The sequence below is a fragment of the Aulostomus chinensis genome, chromosome 6 (genome assembly GCF_037954235.1).
Source record: "Aulostomus chinensis isolate RoL2024-O1b breed Wild chromosome 6, RoL_Achi_v1.0, whole genome shotgun sequence".
In the NCBI taxonomy this organism is placed as follows: domain Eukaryota; kingdom Metazoa; phylum Chordata; class Actinopteri; order Syngnathiformes; family Aulostomidae; genus Aulostomus; species Aulostomus chinensis.
Window position 1 is genome coordinate 1,348,224 of NC_141325.1, and position 20,552 is coordinate 1,368,775.

At 49.1% G+C, this 20,552-nt stretch overlaps 1 protein-coding gene across 2 annotated transcripts in view; it reads left to right on the forward strand.

Moving 5' to 3' along the window:
• prdm6 (PR domain containing 6) overlaps positions 1-19,167 on the forward strand; it is a 58,942-nt gene extending 39,775 nt beyond the window's left edge. Inside the window, exons 7-10 of one of the 2 annotated variants that reach the window (XR_015116334.1) lie at positions 331-697; positions 9,944-10,120; positions 15,098-17,286; positions 18,452-19,167. Coding sequence is in view for 1 of the 2 variants with exons in the window: in XM_086205698.1 (XP_086061824.1) it covers positions 331-697; positions 9,944-10,120; positions 15,098-15,212 (659 nt within the window). In the remaining variant the exon portion in view is untranslated. Of the gene's footprint in view, positions 1-330; positions 698-9,943; positions 10,121-15,097; positions 17,364-18,451 lie in introns of those variants that run through there. The other variant, XM_086205698.1, reaches the window with a different exon arrangement.
• Positions 19,168-20,552: the final 1,385 nt, after the last annotated feature.

Here is a 20,552-nt window from a genome sequence, read left to right on the forward strand (position 1 = left end):
CTGTCACATGACTTCAATCAATCATGGCTTCACAGCAAGACAAGAACACAAGATGCTTTGGTTGAGCAAATCTTGTAAGTGGGAAATGTGGAATAAAGCGATTACGAACTACGTTCGAGGGCTTCGTCAGACGTGATTTGTTCTTTGCAAAGTTGAAAATTCAATGACTTTAAACATTTTACAGCATCTGGTGGATAAACTGTAATTCTGATGGTTGAAAAAATAAATTGAAACACGTGTGTCGCAGCCTCTGGCGGGTTCTGTGGGTCAGAGGGTTCATCTGTCAGAGCTGAAACCAAACCCACCTGCCGCTGTGTCCTTTGTGTGCAGTGAATGTCCCGGCCACGGTGGTGGAGGCCATGACCAGGCAGGAGTCCCTCCAACCGTTCAGCAAGAACGGCAAGCCCTCCTCCTCCTCCGCCTCTGCCTCTTCCATCATGCGCTCCATGGTCTTCCCCCAGTCCCCCTGTGCCAGGAGTTTCTCCATGTTGGACAAGGTGGGCGTGGGTGTCCAGTCAGACTCCACCTTCAGCCAGCTAGGGTCAAAGAACCAGCGAGTCCTGGCGAGCCCGACCTCCACCAGCCAGCTGAGCAGCGAGTTCAGCGACTGGCACCTGTGGAAGTGCGGCCAGTGCTTCAAGACCTTCACCCAGAGGATCCTGCTGCAGATGCATGTCTGTCCACAGAACCCGGACAGGTGAGACGCGCCGACACGCATGCGTCCCATGGGGCCTTGTTTTCTTCATTTATGTGAAAACAGAATAGCAGGAAGTTCTGTGCGCTCCTGATGGAGGAGGTGATGAGAAATTCTTAATGGAACGTAAACAAAAATGTCTAATTCATCGTTCTGTTGCTTCAGTAAGCGCAGAGGGTTTCTCATTGGCTGCGTGGCTCCTCCACATGATGTCATCAGGGTGCAGCGACCTGTTCTCAATAACATTCTCAAAAATGATTTCACTCTCAGGGGAGGCAGTTGGTGTTCCAGTCTGGAATCATTCAAACATTTCTAAAAAATTTCAGTACTAAAAACATGAGTCATCAGAGAATCTCAGTGAGAGCAGATCACTTCTCCTGCAGATTCCCTGTGATGATGTCATCCCTCAGGACCAGAATCCTTGTAGAAAATCGCAGATTTCCCCGCAGTAGTGTCTGACTGCTCAGAACCGGCTCTGCAGTTCTGCCAGGCTGGACCCAGGAGGCGGACGACCTCCAGGGAGGGAGGGACCCTGCTGGTCGCTAATGTTATGTAGCCGATTCCCTCAGCCAGGATGGTGAGGCTCTGCAGGTTGGCAGTGAATGAAGTTGTCTAGTGAGTAAGACGACAGTAAGATGAACTGTGGCCGGCAGCGTCGAGATGCGGCGCGTCGATGAGTCCAGAGACGAGTCTATGTTTTATCAACAAATATTACTGAAATCACATTAGAAAACTGCAAATGTGGAGTCTGTATTGTTTTGTATAAGAAACAGAATATGCCCCTGCAAGGCAACAGAAAGGTCTGGGCAGGTTTCGTTAGCATTCGTTAGCACTAGCCTCGTAGACTGTTAGCTTGTTTGTGGTAGCGCGTGATCCACAATCTAGCTTCTAACATCTGCGGCAATATTGTATCTTTAACATATTCGCGGCAAATAAAGGCCTTGACGTGAGTTAATGGACGTACATACCTGGAAACGATGCTCTTACATTCAGGAATTCAGACACGTCAGGTGCTGATCATGTCGTTTTCTCTTGCAACTGGTTTGTACCCAATATCCCACATGACAAGGTTATATGGGACTTTTGTCACCAGTCGTTCACATAGTTTCTTACAAAGCTGCTGCTGCTGCTTCAGATCTCCGCGAGACGACTCAATCAGTAATGAAGCTGATAAAAGTGATAATTCACCCAAAAAATGCCGTGTGACTCACTAATAGGAGTCTTGACCTTGCAAACATGTATATGACCGCAGATTGCAGAAAGAGCCGGCCATGCATTCCGAGCTTTAAACTAATTTGCTGTGAATGCATAACCGATCATCTATCTGGGTTAGGAGACCTGGATTAACCCATGCGAGCTGGAGAGTTAGTGAACAGCTGTTTTTGGACGGTTAAACGTCTGTTAGCCGTCAGCCTCCATTAGCTTCAAGCTAAATATACGTGGCTGGCTCTTCCTGCATTCTGGAGTCATGAGAAGTAATGCAGAAGGGAAAAAAACTTGTTGGTGAGCGGAAGACGCCTGTTAGTGAGTACTTTGAAGGCACAATAACAATTTTTGTGTTAGTATCAATGTTAGAAAATGCAAAATGTAAAATTCTCAGTCAGTACTCTAACTTGGTGCTGTAGATATTTTGCAAGTCTAAAATCACAATAAAAATATTACCTAGTAAAGCAGAGATAGTTGTATGGATTAAACATCCAAATTATGAGTTTATTAATAAAAGTTTCTGCAGTGTTTCAGATGTTTCGCAGTATTTCACGACCGTCTCATCTTTGCACTAATTTTGTGTGACAGAATGTGTGTTTGTGTTCACAGCCAAGAGTGTGTTGAGTGTGTAACATCTGCCAACTTAATTATACGCGACATGGAGGGAGGACAGAGCGATGAAGACGAGGTGTGTGTGTGTGTGTGTGTGTGTGTGTGTGTGTGTGTGTGTGTGTGTTGTGGAGGATGTATTGGAAAATTTTTGCTTAGCTTTATTTTTTGTGGGGAGAGTCAGAGCGGCAAATAAATCAGCACTGAGCGTCAGTGAGAAATACCTCGCCTTACGGTGACGGGGCCAGGAAAACAGATGCCACTTATTCAATAAACTAATACTCATAGGGAAGAAAAATGTTGGCTGGATATGGCGGGAGGAGGAGGGTCGATGTGGAGCTGCCTGTCAATAGGAAGGTTTTATGGGACGGAGGAGCAGATAAAATTCAGCTGAACAAGCCAAACGGTCCTGAGCTCTAAGGACGTACTCTAGTGGACTGGAGTTGGACCAGTGTTCCCATCACAGCGCCGCCCCACCCCGCACAACCACCAAATGCATCACAGGATCTACACCTCGTATCAAAAAATGATTAAGTTTTGGGATGCGCTAACAGTTTGGTTACAGTCTGCTGAGGTTTCTGGGCAGCAACTGGGATCAAACACACGGACCAGTGTCCTACGAGGTCACAGACGGCAACAGGACACCAATATCAGGCTCCTACTGCAACGGCTGCCTCCATCGAATCCGGGTCGTCCAACCATACGTTCAGCAAAGTCGCGGTAGCCTGTGTGCGCCACTTCAGCAGGTGTCAGACCTCTGCAGGGAGGCCACCAGAGACGTGACCCCTAGCCGGACCCCCATGTGGAGGAGCCCAGAGATAGGTGAAGCACTGGAGTGAGGGGGGCCCTGGATTGGAGAAGTGCGGCAGAGGTACATGGGCAAGGAAGAGGGCAGTGAGACGAGGCGCCATGGTTGAATATGCACACTAATCATCTGATCTAGCGTTGTGTGGTCATGCAGCCACTAGAGGGCATTGGTTTCCACGACCTTTGCAGATGTCAAGGCACACGTTTTCATTTGATGTCTTTGAATAGATTTTTCTAGGAACTACTTTCCTAACTGGGCGCAGGGATTTGACGCAGCACCTCCAAAGCTCCACTGGAACTTGGGTCAACAGAACCAAACATTTGTTGAGGACTAGAAGAGAGACTGCTGCTACTGATGATGATGAGGAGGAGGATTCCTGCTGGACACACCAGCATCCTGGACCTGAGCTAGCGGATGCTAACACTTCCCACCCACCACCAGCCATTGGGCTAAGCTAACTAGCCTGGACCAAAGCTAGCTGATGCTAACACTTCCCACCCACTACCAGCCATTGGGCTAAGCTAACTAGCCTGGACCGAAGCTAGCTGATGCTAACACTTCCCACCCACTACCAGCCATTGGGCTAAGCTAACTAGCCTGGACGAGAGCTAGCTGATGCTGACACTTCCCACCCACTACCAGCCATTGGGCTAAGCTAACTAGCCTGGACCAGAGCTAGCTGATGCTGACACTTCCCACCCACTACCAGCCACTGAGCTAACTAATTAGCACCCTAGGAAATGGTCTCTGTCTTCTTGCCAGACTTTGGGGACGATGGACAATAAGTTCCCTAAAAGTTGTAAGAAGAAAAACCTTTAGATTTTAGCACCAATAGGATTTCTAGGACTGTGTGAAATCCTGGAGGTCTGAGATGGAGCCTAACAAAGACTCTTTGATGAGTTGACCAAAGTGGCAGGTTTCAGTCTTACTTGGTCGATATGGGAATAAAGGAAACTTCCAGTCGTCTCTCTGTTCCTGTCTGAACGCCCCCCCCCCCCACCCCTCATACATATTTATTGATGTTTAGTTGATGGGAACATTTGGAGCTGAAGACTGATGGCTCCCTCTATCAGCTTTGAAAAAAGAGAGCAGCCCACGCCTCCTCTCAGCTCCGTCTCTTTCACGCTTGCCTTTTTCCCGCTAAACGGTTTCTTTTTCTCAACTGTTTCTTCTTCTGTGTCATTTTTTTCCCGTCCATGTCATTTCAACAGAATCCATCATCGGAGGGCCAGTTTGTTTATGTCGACGAGGGCTGGGATCCAGTTGTATCAGGATGCAGGACACAGCTTCGGCTCTGCGATGAGAGATGAATCAGAGGGGAAAACCTGAACTGAACACGAAACGTATTGCTGCTTAAAGGTTTGACGTGTCGTGAAAACAATGCCGTCTAAACCACAGCAATGAGCAGCAGGAGTAACCCCTCCCTCCGTGATTGACGTGTTTACTGCACTCGTGTTTAAAAGAGTCAACTTACTTTTTTGAAAATGGGCTCTTCTGGACTTTGATCTCTGGTCATGTGGCTCTCAAAGCAGCAGACGTCGGAACGTTTACAGAAACCGACGCCGCCTCCGCTGAGGCATTAAATGATAATTTGTCTTTTTTTATTGTCATCTAGCAAAGCCAATGATGGGTTCTTAAACATAGAACATGTGGTGTTAATCATGTGCGGTGCTTGTTACAGCCTGGACTGCTGTGCGGTTCTACACAACAGCGAGTTGATTGGTTACATTTAAGATTTGGCGTGACACAACCTATCGACACGTGATTCTGTTGTGGTGTGTCATGACCAGCTTGTGTTCTCATGATGTTAGTCAAAAGGCAAGATCAGGAGCCTAGAACATGGAGGAGGAAATGTTGCCCCGCCCCCTGCCTCGCTGCCGGTTGTGACCTGTATGTAGTCATGACCACCCAAATATGGGAAGTCAGATGACATCAATTTAGTGCCACAAAGATCCAGAAAGATCTGTATACGGATGTGGAGGGAGCATGGAGACCCTGTGTTTGAAGCTCCTGAGGGGAGGCAGCGTTTTGGCGGTCAGTTCTGTTTCGGGATTGTTTGACCAGATCTGGGGGTTGGCGTCATATTTTCATCAAAACACTGCTAATTGAATCAAAACCAGCATCTTTTCCTCACCTGCCTGAGGGTAACTGGACAGAGTTACGAGTGTGGCGTCAGAGGGTCAGAACCAACAGCTGGTGTAGCTGCTCGGGCTCAGTCTGAACATCCCTGCGGATCAACGTCCAGCCCCCAACACTCAGCGGTGAGGTTCTAGGAGGGTTCCCCGGTTCACCCTGGGGGGAGTTTGATGAAAACTGGCATTGAGTACATCTGAACTTGATCCTGAGTTGTACCTACTGAAGTCTGAGTCCCTGTGTCCCCGTGTGCCACACGTGTCCAGACATCTTTTGGTGTGCAGATGAAGCTACAACACTGACATTTTCATGATGATTCTCTCTTTAGATGGATCGACAGAATTAATGAATCCATAAACACAGTCAGTGGCTGTTAAACACCAACCACTTAATATGTCCACTTTTCTTCTAAGACCACCAGTGCCAGCTGGTAAAATATACTTCCCATAATCCTCAACCTGTCTCTGATGGTGTGATATCGTCTGGGTTTTTGGTCTGGGCTCATTTGGGGAGCGCGACTGGCTGACGAGGGGACATTATGAGCTTTAGGATGCTCAATATAGTCAAAGAGGCAGAGAGGAACGAACCAAGGGATAGAAAGATGGAGGGGTGGAACAATAACATTTTGCTTGTGATTTTGTGTGTGTGTGTGTGTGTGTGTGTGTGTGTGTGTGTGTGTGTGTTGACAGTACGAGTGTGTCTGAGAGTGTGTGTTCAGAGGGCCATTGATTGTGTATTGACGAGGCGGGAACCGTGATTTATAGCTGCTGGTCTGGGGGGAATAATGTCTTCATACGAGGCGGACAGAGGAGTCGTCCTCACCGCGCAGATAGAAGTCCATATGGATTAGAGCAACTCTATAAGGGTCAATCAACACACTCGACTCTGCCTCGCTGCACACTGCAAACACACACACACACTAACACACACACACACACACACTAACACATAGGCCAAAACCAACGTTGTAGCTCAGGATACAAAAACATCTACCTGACAAGAGTGTGTTCGACCTCCTAAAAACTGCAAAAATAAACATTTCTTGCAATCCAGTCAGCTATATCATGGAGGCTCTTATTTTGAAATGTCTCTCTTTGTCTGGGGTTGGACATTTGCAGCATTCGTCTGGCGGTGCAGACCACAAATCTGCTCTTCACTAGTTTCCAACTCTACAACAACCAAAACCTGCCGCTCCGCTCGCTCCTGACCACCGTCTTGACCTCTGACTGTCCTTGCTGGAGTGAAAACATGTGTCTAGAGAGACGTCGTTCCCGTGAAGTCCTCATAACTCATTCTGTGCAGATCGGACCGCCATGCAGTTTGGGTCACACACTCGTTCTGCCTCTGTCATCAGTCCATGTGTTAAAGGTGCCGATGTTGAAGGCGACTCTGTTGGCGTTACCTCTCGCTGTGTTGAAAGGCGACACAGGGTTTATTGTCCTGGACAGATTTTCACACACATGTTGAAAATGACGATCTCTCTCTCTCTCTCACACACACACACACACACACACACACACACACACACACACACACACACACACACACAGGCAAGGCCAACAGGCCCAATTCTCATCGCCTGTCCAAACCAAGTATTATTGGTTTGTCTGTGAACCGAGTCCAAATCTCTTTGCTGTTTTCGTTAGCCCGTTGTAACGTTAGCGATGTTGACTTGGAGCATATTTGAGTGTCTGTGCTGTCAACACACTGAAGGCTGTGGTGTCGGTCCAGGTGAAGCGGGTCATTGAAGTCCTTGGACTGGGCTGAGCTATGCGGCCTTTATTGATTCTGCTGATCAGTCTTTTTCTTAATCAATTTTCTAATTTGATTCCCGATCAACTACTCATAACAAAGTAGGTCTGTGGAGGTTTTTGGTGTTTCAGTTCTACCCAGACTGAGCGACTACTTCGGTTCTGGCTGAAACCAACCCTCACTCTGTGTTGGTGAGAAAACCTGTAGAACATTTTCCTCTCAGCTGGCAGGAAGTTGGCATGTCACTATCACGTGTCACATTGATGTGTCCTGAAAAAAGGAGACGTTGAACCACAGTCGAGAGTGACCATGAATGACCACAACCATCACGTCTCCTCCATGTGTGTTGAGTTAATGTTTGCTCACTCTAGCCAGTGAGCTAACGGTATGTAGCCAATGTGCAGTACCTGATAAGACTGAATCACAAACTTTGCAGTTAGAAGCTCAACAAAGCAAATAACGTTAGCCGAGTCAATACGAGGGAAGTGTTTTAGTTTGTTTATTTGGTGTTTTTGCTCGCATTTGTCTCACTTACGTAGGCTGACCAAATGTCCTGTTTTTCCGGGACGTGTCCTGTGTCTTACAATTTTCTATCCATACAGAGGAGGCGTACTTCAAATGTATTGAAATCATAAGGTATCTTTGAGTGTCCTGGTTTTTGTTAATCAAACCATGGTCACCCTGCAGTTACGTGAATTTCTTAAAAGAGGTTGGAATGGCGAATCAGAATTTTTACATCAATGTGAAACACTTCACTATCTTTGCTGATGTTGAATGTTACTGAAGGGTTCATTCGTTATCTTTCATTGAGCTCTACTTATTATAAACTTTTTTTAAATTCATAGAGACAAACAATTTAATAACTTTTTTTACATCAGTACAAATAAATATCTAGGGGTGTTTATAACATTAAGAAAGGGAACTGATTTGGGAACTGAGAGCATATTAAAGAAAACGAATTGAACTGCAATCAAAAACACAACACTGGGCCTTTGTGTTGGGTGTGTGTGCACTGGATTGTGTGTAGACATTACTTATGCACTGCATATTTGCATGTGGTTGTGTGTTCAGTGTTTTTTCCTGTGTGTGTGTGTGTGTGTGTGTGTGTGTGTGTGATGGAGGTGTTCATGCTTCACCTCCTTCTCCTCCTTCTCCTCTCTCCACTGTAATAAACAATAACCGGGCATTAATCTCGCCGCCTGCTGCCTTAATAAATAATATCCACACATTCATCAACTTAAACTATTCACAATCAATGCAGCTCTTCATAGAAAAGCCACCTAATAAATAGTGGCGCTGCCCGCTGAGGCGTGAACTTATAGACCGCCGGCTGATAAATGAAGCCCCCCCCATGGCGAGACGCCTTTTATGTGGAAAACTGCAAGTGAGAATTTTTCGATTTTATATTACACTATTTTACTCTTATTACATTCTTGTGTATGTGTGTGTGTGTGTGTGCGTGCGTGCATGCGCGCGCGCGCGTGTGTGTGTGTGTGTGTGATTTATCGGTGCGGTGAAGATGTTGCTCTATTTGTTTTCTTCTCGTTCTGGACTGTTTAGCTATTTGTAAGCTACTGATGTCAGACGTTTGTCTTATTGGTTTCAGAATATGAACCGCTTAATTTTCTGAGCTGCACTCAGGAATTTGTCCCAGTTACTGCACAGGTACTGCAACAACTGTAACTTAGAAAGTACAAATACATGGCAGCCAGGTGGTGAGTGAATGGTTTCTTACACACACAGAAAATACTCACACACACACACACACACACACACACACACACACACAAACACACACACACAAGGATCCTCTGAGAGGCACTCTCCATATGTAATGACAGACTTTCTCTAGAAGTTGGCGTGCTCCTTTAAACTGGGGTTAGCGCCCCTGCTAATCACGAGATTCCAGTGTCTTCAGCGAGTCATTAACGTGACGGACAGCAGCTAATCCCCTCCGAGCGCGTCTGCTGGGGGCTCATCGATAAACACCGTTGAGTGTTTGAGGGAGGAGATCCGCTCCTGCTCAAGTGTGTTAATAAGAGTGGCAGGAGAGTCAACAGACTACAGGAGATTGGAGCTGGACAGGCTTTTAATGTGAACGTCTTAGTTTCACGATGCTGAAAGACACGGGATTTGTATTTAGTTCTTTTAGACACAGGACTTAGAGGTGTGTGTGGGTGCGTGTGTGTGTGAGGGAGAGATTAGATCTGCTGCTGCTGGTTGGTTGTTACACACAATCTCTTCATATCTATCACTTTTTACTTGTTCTGTTACTGTCTCTATCTCACCCTCTCCAAACACACACACACACACACACACACACACACACACACACACACACACACACACACAGTGTGATAGATGGTCCAGTCATGATCGAGGTCTGCATTGTTGATGAGGGTCACGCTGCCATGGTTACCAGAGCAGTGTCCGACTCCTCTCACCCTTTGTGTGTGTGTGTGTGTGTGTGTGTGTGTGTGTGTGTGTGTGTGTGTGTGTGTGTGTGTGTGTGTGTGTGTGTGAGATGCTGTGGCCGCTCCTCTCATCCTTCTCAGTCTGTCTCTTCCTGTGTGTGTTGTGGGTGCAGTACTAACACACTGGAGCCTCTATGTATCACACAGCAGTAAAATCTGCAACATTTGCAGTTGACGGAGCAGTACTCAGAAGTACAGGGTGAGTTCTGTGCAGTACTGAGGGAATGTCGTGCAGGTACCTTCAGGTGTGCTGTGTGTCTCCTGCAGGCCGTACCAGTGTGGTCACTGCTCGCTGTCCTTCTCTCAGCCGTCGGAGCTGCGCAACCACGTGGTCACTCACTCCAGCGACCGGCCCTTCAAATGTGGGTACTGCGGCCGAGCGTTCGCCGGCGCCACCACGCTCAACAACCACATCCGCACGCACACCGGGGAGAAGCCGTTCAAGTAAGTAACAGTGAGTACCCCCCAACCCATACACCCCCCCCCCCCCCCCACTGCACTGATGACATAAACCTGACATCATCACTTTCACTGCTGTCAGCTGATCACATCAGCTTCTACCACAGTGACTGCTGACGGCTGGAGCTCATTCATCTCAGCCAATCAGATATTTTAAATCTCTGGTAGTTTTTTTTGTTGATGTGAGGTCATTTAGGATCCTGGAGACACAAAATCTGGTTCAACCAGAAGCTGGACATTGTTGGCAACACGTCACTTTGTCTTTATTCACTGACAACAACAACTTCTTCAATATGGGAAGGCTCCTTCTAGAACATCAGTCTGGGAACCTGCATTTTCATCCAGGTTCCCCCCTGGTCTTCCTCGGGTGTCCTGGTTTATCTTCTTGACTGAAATTTCACGTTTAAAGGTTTGAAATCCGTACAAGATCGCTCCTTGTCCTCCTCACCAGCAGGGGCAGCAGAAGCCAGGGCGTCCGAGTCCTCCGCTAATGTCAGAAACGACAAAGTTCCAACTCAAACAGTGTGAAGCAAATTATGGGCGTTCGTTGCATGCAGAGGCTCAAATGTGGTGTTGACGGATTTGAACTGAGATTCTCAGTTGCGTCCTGACCACGTGAAGCACCTCAGAAACGTCCTGGCTAGCAGGAGAGTTCAGGACCATTTTTGGCGACACGCCATCAGGAGCGGTTAGAGGACACGCAGACGTGGTTGGGGTGCCATCCCTCCCGTCTACGCCAGTTCAACTGAACGGGGACCAGAGTTCTGGTTTGGGGGTCGTCGCTCTGCTCCCACATTCCATTATTCATGATCTCTGCAGACATGGGAATATTTTTTCATGGGCTGTCAGGATGGCGGGTCTGACCTCTGACCTCTGCTCCTTCCACCAGCAGCCTCCTGCGATGGCGACCACGGAGGAGAAGCTCGGCTTCTCATTGGGAATCTCTGCGTCAGCTCGCCGCTCGTTGTAAATACCGAAGCAGCTCCATCACGGCTGTTAGCTTCCCGCTAATGAATCTCTGACTCCTCATTTCCATTTTTTCCTCCCTCATGGAGGACGGGTGTAATTAGAGAGGAAGCCGCACTGCAATTAGAGTTTCTGCTGTCACGCCGTCAGCAGTGGAGGACAATAAAGATCCCCCGGTGGACGTGGAGGTCAAATTCAGAGAGAGAGATGAGGGCGGCGGAGGGGAAGGTGATTAGAGGAAATAAAATCAAAATGAGGGATGTGGGAAACCTGAAGGAGACGTGTCAGGGGAAACCCGCAGGAACTATTTAACGTTCTTAATAAGCAATCAGAGGAATCTGAACTTGTCATCGATGAGGGCGAGAAGAATGGGCGCGGAACGGCGAGAGGAAGCTCTGGACGAACAAGAGATCACGGTGGAAAAAACCTGCTAGAAAGCCAACGTTCCTAATAAGCAATCGCAGGAAACCCCCGAACATTTTCATCAGCACTTCAGAGTCTCAGCGGAGGCCGAGCGGGACAAAGACAATCATGGACGGGCGTCAGAAATCTTTAGTGGATCGATGGCCTCGGGGACTATCTCCTGTTGGACGGCGCGGCGGATAGATTAAAGCTGCCACTGTCACTTTGTCAAGAACAAAACGCTCAACTTTATTTCCCGGCGAGGAAGCGGAGGCAGATTCAGTGAGGTCGGCAGCTTTCAGCCCGACTGGTGTCTCATGTGAATCAAAAGAAGAGCTGCAACTTCCTGTGCGGAGCTGGAGAGGAAGTTGAGAAGATGGCGATCAACAGAAGGTCTCAGTCACGGAGGACGAGGTTTGATCCTGAGGAGGACAACCAGGTACAGGATGGCTTGATTGACATGAGCATAGAGACTCTCAGTGAGGGGAGGAGGACCAGCAGAGGAGGACCAGCAGAGGAAGACCAGAAGAGGAGGACCAGCAGAGGAGGACCAGCAGAGGAAGACCAGAAGAGGAGGACCAGCAGAGGAAGACCAGAAGAGGAGGACCAGCAGAGGAGGACCAGAAGAGGAGGACCAGCAGAGGAGGACCAGCAGAGGAGGACCAGCAGAGGAAGACCAGAAGAGGAGGACCAGCAGAGGAAGACCAGAAGAGGAGGACCAGCAGAGGAGGACCAGAAGAGGAGGACCAGCAGAGGAAGACCAGTAGAGGAGGACCAGCAGAGGAGGACCAGCAGAGGAGGACCAGCAGGGCTGAAGCCCAGCAGAGGAGGACCAGCAGGGCTGAAGACCAGCAGAGGAGGACCAGCATAGGATGACTAGCAGGGCTGAAGACCAGTAGAGGAAGACCAGCAGAGGAGGACCAGCAGAGGAGGACCAGCAGGGCTGAAGCCCAGCAGAGGAGGACCAGCAGGGCTGAAGACCAGCAGAGGAGGACCAGCATAGGAGGACTAGCAGGGCTGAAGACCAGTAGAGGAAGACCAGCAGAGGAGGACCAGCAGAGGAGGACCAGCAGAGGAGGACCAGCAGAGGAAGACCAGAAGAGGAGGACCAGCAGAGGAAGACCAGAAGAGGACCAGCAGAGGAGGACCAGAAGAGGAGGACCAGCAGAGGAGGACCAGCAGAGGAAGACCAGAAGAGGAGGACCAGCAGAGGAAGACCAGAAGAGGAGGACCAGCAGAGGAGGACCAGCAGAGGAAGACCAGTAGAGGAGGACCAGCAGAGGAGGACCAGCAGAGGAGGACCAGCAGGGCTGAAGCCCAGCAGAGGAGGACCAGCAGGGCTGAAGACCAGCAGAGGAGGACCAGCATAGGAGGACTAGCAGGGCTGAAGACCAGTAGAGGAAGACCAGCAGAGGAGGACCAGCAGAGGAGGACCAGCAGAGGAGGACCAGCAGGGCTGAAGCCCAGCAGAGGAGGACCAGCAGGGCTGAAGACCAGCAGAGGAGGACCAGCATAGGAGGACTAGCAGGGCTGAAGACCAGTAGAGGAAGACCAGCAGAGGAGGACCAGCAGAGGAGGACCAGCAGAGGAAGACCAGCAGAGGAGGACCAGCAGAGGAAGACCAGCAGAGGAGGACCAGAAGAGGAGGACCAGCAGAGGAAGACCAGTAGAGGAGGACCAGCAGAGGAATACCAGCAGAGGAGGACCAGCAGAGGAGGACCAGCAGGGCTGAAGACCAGTAGAGGAAGACCAGCAGAGGAGGACCAGCAGAGGAGGACCAGCAGGGCTGAAGACCAGCAGAGGAAGATCAGAAGAGGAAGAGACAGGATCACCTGCACATGCAGGGTTCTAAATGTGGGCCAGAGGTTCTCCTCATGTTTTTCAGGTGCATCATGTCACTACTGGTGCAAAGCAGCCTGGGGGGTTCTGACCCAGTTTCTGTGCTTCCATCTTTTGCTCCGGTCTGGTTTTTAGACTCAATGTAGAATGAACGAGGTACTCAAACTCCAGAAACTGGTGTTGGTTCTCCAGGGGCCCAAGGTGCTGACAGACGTATTCCAGAGGTTCTCTGGTAGAACGTGTGCGTGGTCACCTTTTGGTTGACCCTCCTGGAACCACGCTGCCCCCTCCTGTTCTGGAGGGTCTCAAGCAGTAGCTCGTTGAAATGCTTCTATTGTACCTTTAATAGAGATTTCTCATCTGTCTGGTTCCATCGCTCCTTTGGCCGTGACGGAACTCGATCTGCTCCTGTCGGCGGCGGTGAGGCGAGGCGAGGTGATCAAAGCTGCATCTGCATCTCCCTGCTCGCGTCCTCGTGTCCGTCCTGCTGGATAAGTCGCAGTGACAGAGACGCTTCAGAGGAGCTTTGATGTCGGAGCTGCTGCGGTTTTGTAGATTTACAGAGGAGCGGAGCGGGAAGGTCCAGCTGGAGGGCGGGGCGGCCCGGCTCTCAGGTTCTGGGTTATTATCCTGCTGCTGAAAGAAAATGTACTAAACGAGAAGTGAAGAAGTCTTCCGTCGTGTGCAGACGCCTCCTGACGTCCTCTCTCACGTCGGCTGGTTTTAGCCTGACAAGCTGCTGAGGCCCATCGGAACCCGGTTCCTGTCTCATAGCCAATCCCTCCATCCTGTAAAACCAAGTAATGATGATGCACATTGATATCAGCACGTGGGGGCGGGGCCTCAATGACCAACGCACACTCACTAATGTCCTCCAGCTCTAGGATTTAGGGATTCTCAGGGTTCTAGGGTCAGAACCACTGGAACACATGACCCCAGGAACACAATGTATAGAGCTGGAGAACATAGAGCCAAACTAAGAAAGCCACCTTGGAACTGGGAGGCTGTTCCACGTCAAACTGACCCGAATAAAGATGAGATTCATGAGAACGACACATCTACAAATACATGACAGACGCCCACCTCCAGAGGCTTAGTCCCGCCCACACTTACCTGCGTTCCATCAAGGTCTCCACTGAGTGGAGCAAAGGTAGTTGTTCAGAAATTACTCTCACACACACACACACACACACACACCTCTTTATCTATCTAACAGCATGTTAGTCTTGTTTCAGGGCTGCTAAACCCAATAGCTCAACACGGTGCTGTCTTTGAAGACAGCCTCCCCGCCCACACACACACACACACACACACACACACACCTGACCCCCACCAGCTTAAAATAAAAGCTCCATCTCTTGTCTTCTCCTATTGAAAGTGACAGTGATGCTGCTCATCAGTGTGTGTGTGTGTGTGTGTGTGTGTGTGTGTGAGATGGGATTACCCTCCCCAGTCTGCTTGATAGATTATTGACAGGTAGAGTGCGCGCGTGTGTGTGTGTAATTTGTCAGTCAGGTTCTGAGGATCAGGGCAACAATTACAGCTTGCTGCTCCGCTGAGCCTCACACACACTTTACACTGTCACTGTGTATTAGAGTTAACAGCAGTGCGCACGCGTGTGTGTGTGTGTGTGTGTGTCTCAGGCTTCTGTCTTTGGATTTGTGTTCTTCAATGTCACTTTTTAGTTTTTAATGTTCTGAACATACGAATATTTCCAGTAACCGTTTTTTTGTGTGTGTGTGTTTGTGTGTTCAGGTGTGAGCGCTGCGACCGCAGCTTCACGCAGGCGACTCAGCTCAGCCGCCATCAGCGACTCCCCAACGAGTGCAAACCAGTGAATGAAAGCAGCGAGTCCATCGAGGTGGACTAACCTTTGAGTGTGAACAGACTCGGACCTGGTCCACGCTGAGGCGGCCATCTTGAACCTTCACACACACTCACCTGGACATTGTCCTGACTCATCTGAAGATGGCGACCCCCAAGACCTGTGCCTGTGGACACGGTCACATGATCTGGTCATCTTCTCCTTTAATCTCAGCTACATTTGAAAACCCATCTTTGTCTTGGCTCCACCCACACTGCAGCTGAATATTCTGGTCGCCACAGTGACCACTGCTGCTCCGGCCCTCTCTGACGCCATTCATCCACGGTGGTGCAGGTCAATGGACGCCGTGTTGTTTTTACTCATCAGTCGTTTTACTGAACAGGAAAAACACCAAACGCTCGTCGTCCCGTCACGCCTGCAGGACGGCGAGTTAACACAGCGGTCCAATTAAACCGAGACGCAGGTCTCTGGAGAACCGGGGACATGGAGCCCACGCCGTCGTCTGTGGGAGAAACACTCGGAATTCCCTCGATATGACAGCGACAACACCGGAGAAAGTCTGTGTTCACGTCCACTTGGAGCTCCTGAGCTTCCTCTGCTGATGAAGTAAAAGTACGTGAGCTCGGTACTACGGGGAGATGTACTCGGTATGGCTGAGAGTTTTACTTCGTCTGTTATATTCATGACATGAGGAGGCCATGTCCCCGAGTCGGAACCAACAAATATGTCACTCAGCAACATCCACAGCACAAATCACAGTCTGTTCCGTTTGTCACATGACTTCAGGATGTTCAACAGTCTGGCCCCGCCCACCTCCCCTGCAGCGTGTTCAGCTTCAGTGTGGATGGAGCGCCGCGCTCAGCTTGAGCGCGCTGGTGTGAACGAGGTCCGAGTCGGCAGTCGTGGAACTGATTCAGCCAAACCAAAGATCTCCCATCTCCAGGGGAGAGGAGCCGTCAGACGGACCCGCCTGGCCTCCCTCCCCGGACCAGGATGTTTACCGGAGACTTCTGGGATTCCGTTTCCCTCCAAAGAAAAACTTGTTCCTGAAACCGGGACAAACATGAAATACCAAAAAACCCAGACGTGGCGGTCCGTCTGTAGCTTTAAGTCTCGGTTTCTGGTTTTGTTCTTTTTGCAGCAGTGAAGCCAAAGGAGGCATGACCAAAGCAAACGTCAACGAATGCACAACGACGACGTGTCCCACGGCGGCGGCGGCGGCACGCGTGCTGAACTACAGCAGAAGAAGACTGTAAAAAAAAAAAGATGAGAATTGCTATTTATCGTCCTGCTCATATCATGCTTCCCGCACTTTTGTTTTGAGATGTTGATTATTTAATTTGTGCAGCTCTGACGTTCCGGAGCACGGCGATGAGGTCACGAACGTGAAGAATCTGAGCGATCAGGTGTGGCGGCGCGTCCGGGGCGGTCGAACGTTTCTCTCATGTTGAGTTTTCATGGTTTCAGAAGACATTTGATCATCATGACATCTGTCGTCCAGCTGAAGGGCACGGCGCCACCCCCATCCGCCTCAGACGTGTAAATAGTCTCATAACGATGTTTTGTATTGATGTGAGTGAGGGTCAAAGGTCAAAGCACAGTTATTACATGAACACCAAAAAGGTTTTTGTGCCTGAGAGTTAAAAAGCTTTAATTCTGATCTGAAAACTGACGGTTCCAAAGATCCAAATCTGTCGACTTGAATCACACGAGGTGATGAGGTCACGGGTCGACCAGCGCCGATCAGCAGAACTCCCAAGATTCTCTTTTCTTGTTGATCTTCATCCACTCGTGACGAATCTACCCAATAAGTTGATCAGCATGAAAGGTTTAGATTTGATCAGGATAACCAAGATGACAAATTCATTTTTGTGACATCATGCAGGTTTTTCTGTCGTCCACGGTGACGCCAACAGGTCACGCACACTTTGATTCTTTGATCTGACGGAACGCTGACGGACCAGTTTGTTCATCAAAGTCCAGATTCCAGGCTGTACATAGAAGAGCTTCTCCACCAGGGTTTGATGGGACTCAAACACATGTGGTTCACTTCCTGTTCACACCCGACCATGAAGTTGATCTGGATAAGAGTCGCAGAGTTCAGCTGCCAAAACGCTCGGTGAGACACTCGAGTCGCTCACGTGTTCACCAAGCAGGTTGAAAGCCACTTTTAGCAAAACTCTGCTGTCCATCGTCTCCAGGGAGAGGACAGAGCCCCTCCTCTAGGAGGCAGGGACCCAGGCTAGTTAGCTTAGCCCAATGGCTGGTGGTGGGTGGGAAGTGTAAGCATCAGCTAGCTTCAGCTAAGCAACAGTTTAGCCCACTACCAGTCACTGGGCTAAGCTAACTAGCCTGGACCTGAGCTAGCTGATGCTAACACTTCCCACCCACCACCAGCCATTGGGCTAAGCTAACTAGCCTGGACCAGAGCTAGCTGACGCAAACCCTTCCCACCCACTACCAGTCACTGGGCTAAGCTAACTAGCCTGGGTCTCAGGTCCCTGAGGAAGGGCTCTGTCTTCTAGTCTTACTGGAGATGATGGACAATAAAGAGTTTCCCCAAAAGTGGGCGTGTCCCTTTAATGAATAAGGATGTGCAGTAGATGTCAGGGGCGGAGTTACCACGAGTTGGGCTAAAGTGGTGTAAGAGCATTTCACGAGTGAAGCCCAGTGACAGAAGTTGTGGTTTGTAACAGCAAACAACCATTTGAGTGACATCATTGACATGAGCGCTCTCTCATTAACCCTCGAGGTCTCAGGTTGCCTGAGCAGAAAGTGAACCCGCTCATCCTGATGATGATGATGATGATGATGATGTGTCTGAGACGTCGTGTCAGACTCTTCGGTCCACTTTGTCTCGGTCATGTTTGCATGGTTCTCCTTCTCCCTCTTTTTTTAACTGAATGAGAAATTCAAAAACCAAAAAAGTCAAAGTTCCAAAGGAAATAAAGCTGAAGTCCAGTTTGATTCTTATACCAGTAACGGCGCCTGCCTGTCATTTATTTCTGCTGTCTTTTATTAAATTAACACTGCCGTTTCCCTCCTGCTTCACTTCTTAGTGACTCCAGAATTCAGGAAGAGCCAGGCACGTATGGTTAGCTTGAAGCTAACGGCGCCTGACGGCTAACAGCAGCTAAACCAAACTAAACGTCACACACAGATCACTTCCAGTTACAAATGGATTTGTAGTTCAACAGTTTTTTCAGAGCTGTGTTTACTTCCTGATCATAATCTGACCTTGCTGTTGCCTAGCAACACAAACAGACTGATTTTATTCCCCCTAGGATTCGGGCGGAGCTTTGGGGCATCAATCAGTGTGGGAACGACATCCAGACCCGAGGCTGGGAACTCCTGTGTGTCCTGCAGGAAGCAAACGTGAAGGAGTCGAGAGATTAGATCAGATTAGGAGATTACGGCGTTTAATTAGAAGCAGTTCCAATGAAAGAAGAAAAACAAACAGCTGGTAAAGAGTTTTAGGTGTTGGGGGGGGCGGCACATCTATGACTTTTACAGCAAAGTTTGTCAGGAACCAGAAAACAAAGATGTCTGACGGGAAGTGGAAAAGGTCTCCAGGATTGCGGCCATCGTCAAAGACCGACGAGCAACGAACAGAAGGGACAGAACTTTGAATGAATTAACTTGGGAGAGCGTTGATGATTCCACGACTCCGGCGGTGGCTGATGGACGACCAGGTAGCTGGAGACAATCGTGTGGAGCTGAAGTATCGATCTGATTGATTCCTGATGTCGATGCCACGTGTTTCCTGTCGCCTGGTGATCAGCGACGTCAGAAGACAGAATTCGACCCGTCTGTGTTTGGTTCTCCCCCAGAACCCAAGAACCCAGTTGCATCTCTGAGCTAAATTTAGCTTCCCGTTAGCGTGTTAACCCACGAGAGAGACGAGGCCTCTGATTGGCTGTAATTAAATCAACGAGAATCCTCAACCACTCACATTTGAAAACAAATACCACTGCGTGTGTGTGTGTGTGTGTGTGTGTGTGTGTGTGTGTGTGTGTGTTCAGTGATGGTAATGGTTTTCTTTTGTTGGAATTTCCTGTCAGGAGGGAAAACGTTGAGCAGACGAGAGGTCGCACTTTCAAAATCAATTAGAGATGAAGCTTTGGAAGTTTTTAGCCTTAATTGGAAACATGTTGGTGGAGAAAAGTTTCACTGTGAGAAAACCTGTGCTGACATTCATAAAGCGTGTGTGTGTGTGTGTGTGTGTGTGTGTGTGTCAACTCCAGGGTCGGAGGATACCGTGCTAACTATTGTGGGTTCCTGCACTCTGTCTTATGTCAAATTCAAGCACCTTTAAGCACTTTCAAGGTAGACTTTCAGGCTTTTCCAGCACCTGACAGTGAAAAACAAACCCATTCAATACTAAACCTGTGCAACCCTGAGATCATGTGATCGACGGTCATACGTGCTTCTCGTTCAACATTTACAGGCATGTCTGACTGCAGACCGCCAACACGGAGGCTTCATCGGCTCAACCCGATTCTAACACAATGTGCACGAGCTTGTGACCGAGGAGCTCTGGGAGTTTCCTGTGAGGTCAAAGGTTCAAAGGTCTTCTGATAGGCTCCGCCCACACCACCGGCCTGTGTGGTCTCTGCAGCTAATAAACGATTCTGCCTTGTGAGAAACTGATGAAATCAGAGCAGGAAATGAAACGAGCGCGTTCCAGGACAGCTGAGCTGAATGCCGTCAGGCGCCGTTAGCTTCAAGCTAAACATACATGGCTGGATCTTCCTGCATTCTGGAGTCTCAGGGAGTTCAGGAGGGAGTCACTGAAGGCAAATTAGGGTAAGCAGGCGAAGGATCAGTTTCATGTTCCAGGTCCATGACATCATCATCTGACTGGAGCGGTTTAGTCTCCTCACCTCATGGACCGAGTGTCACACTTCACCTTCTGCTAACAGCTTCGCTCTCCATGAACCTGATGGTATCAGTAGAATAATCCAGCTGTTCCGTGTTCCCGCTGCGGTTCCCCGTCAGTTATCAGTCAAAACAAGTTTTACAAGCCAGAACGTCAGATAAAAACACGCCGCTGATAAGAAACTGGAGCAGAATTCCTCTCCGCACTTTTTCTTGTGTTATCTTTGTCTCGTCCTGGACAGCAGACGGATGAGTGGAGAACATCTGCTCGCCGTCACACACACACACACACACACACACACACACACACACACACGCACACACACACACACGTGTGCTCCAGTGGACAACAAATGCATGGGTGATCAATGACAGCCTCTGAGGGTCCGAGGGAACGCCTGCGCTCACCTCTTCTTCTACTGACGAAGTTTTAAAAAGGTGCGAAGAATTTAGAGTATTTTTGTGCTTTAAAAAATTTTAAACTTACGTTTTATTTTGTTCATGTTG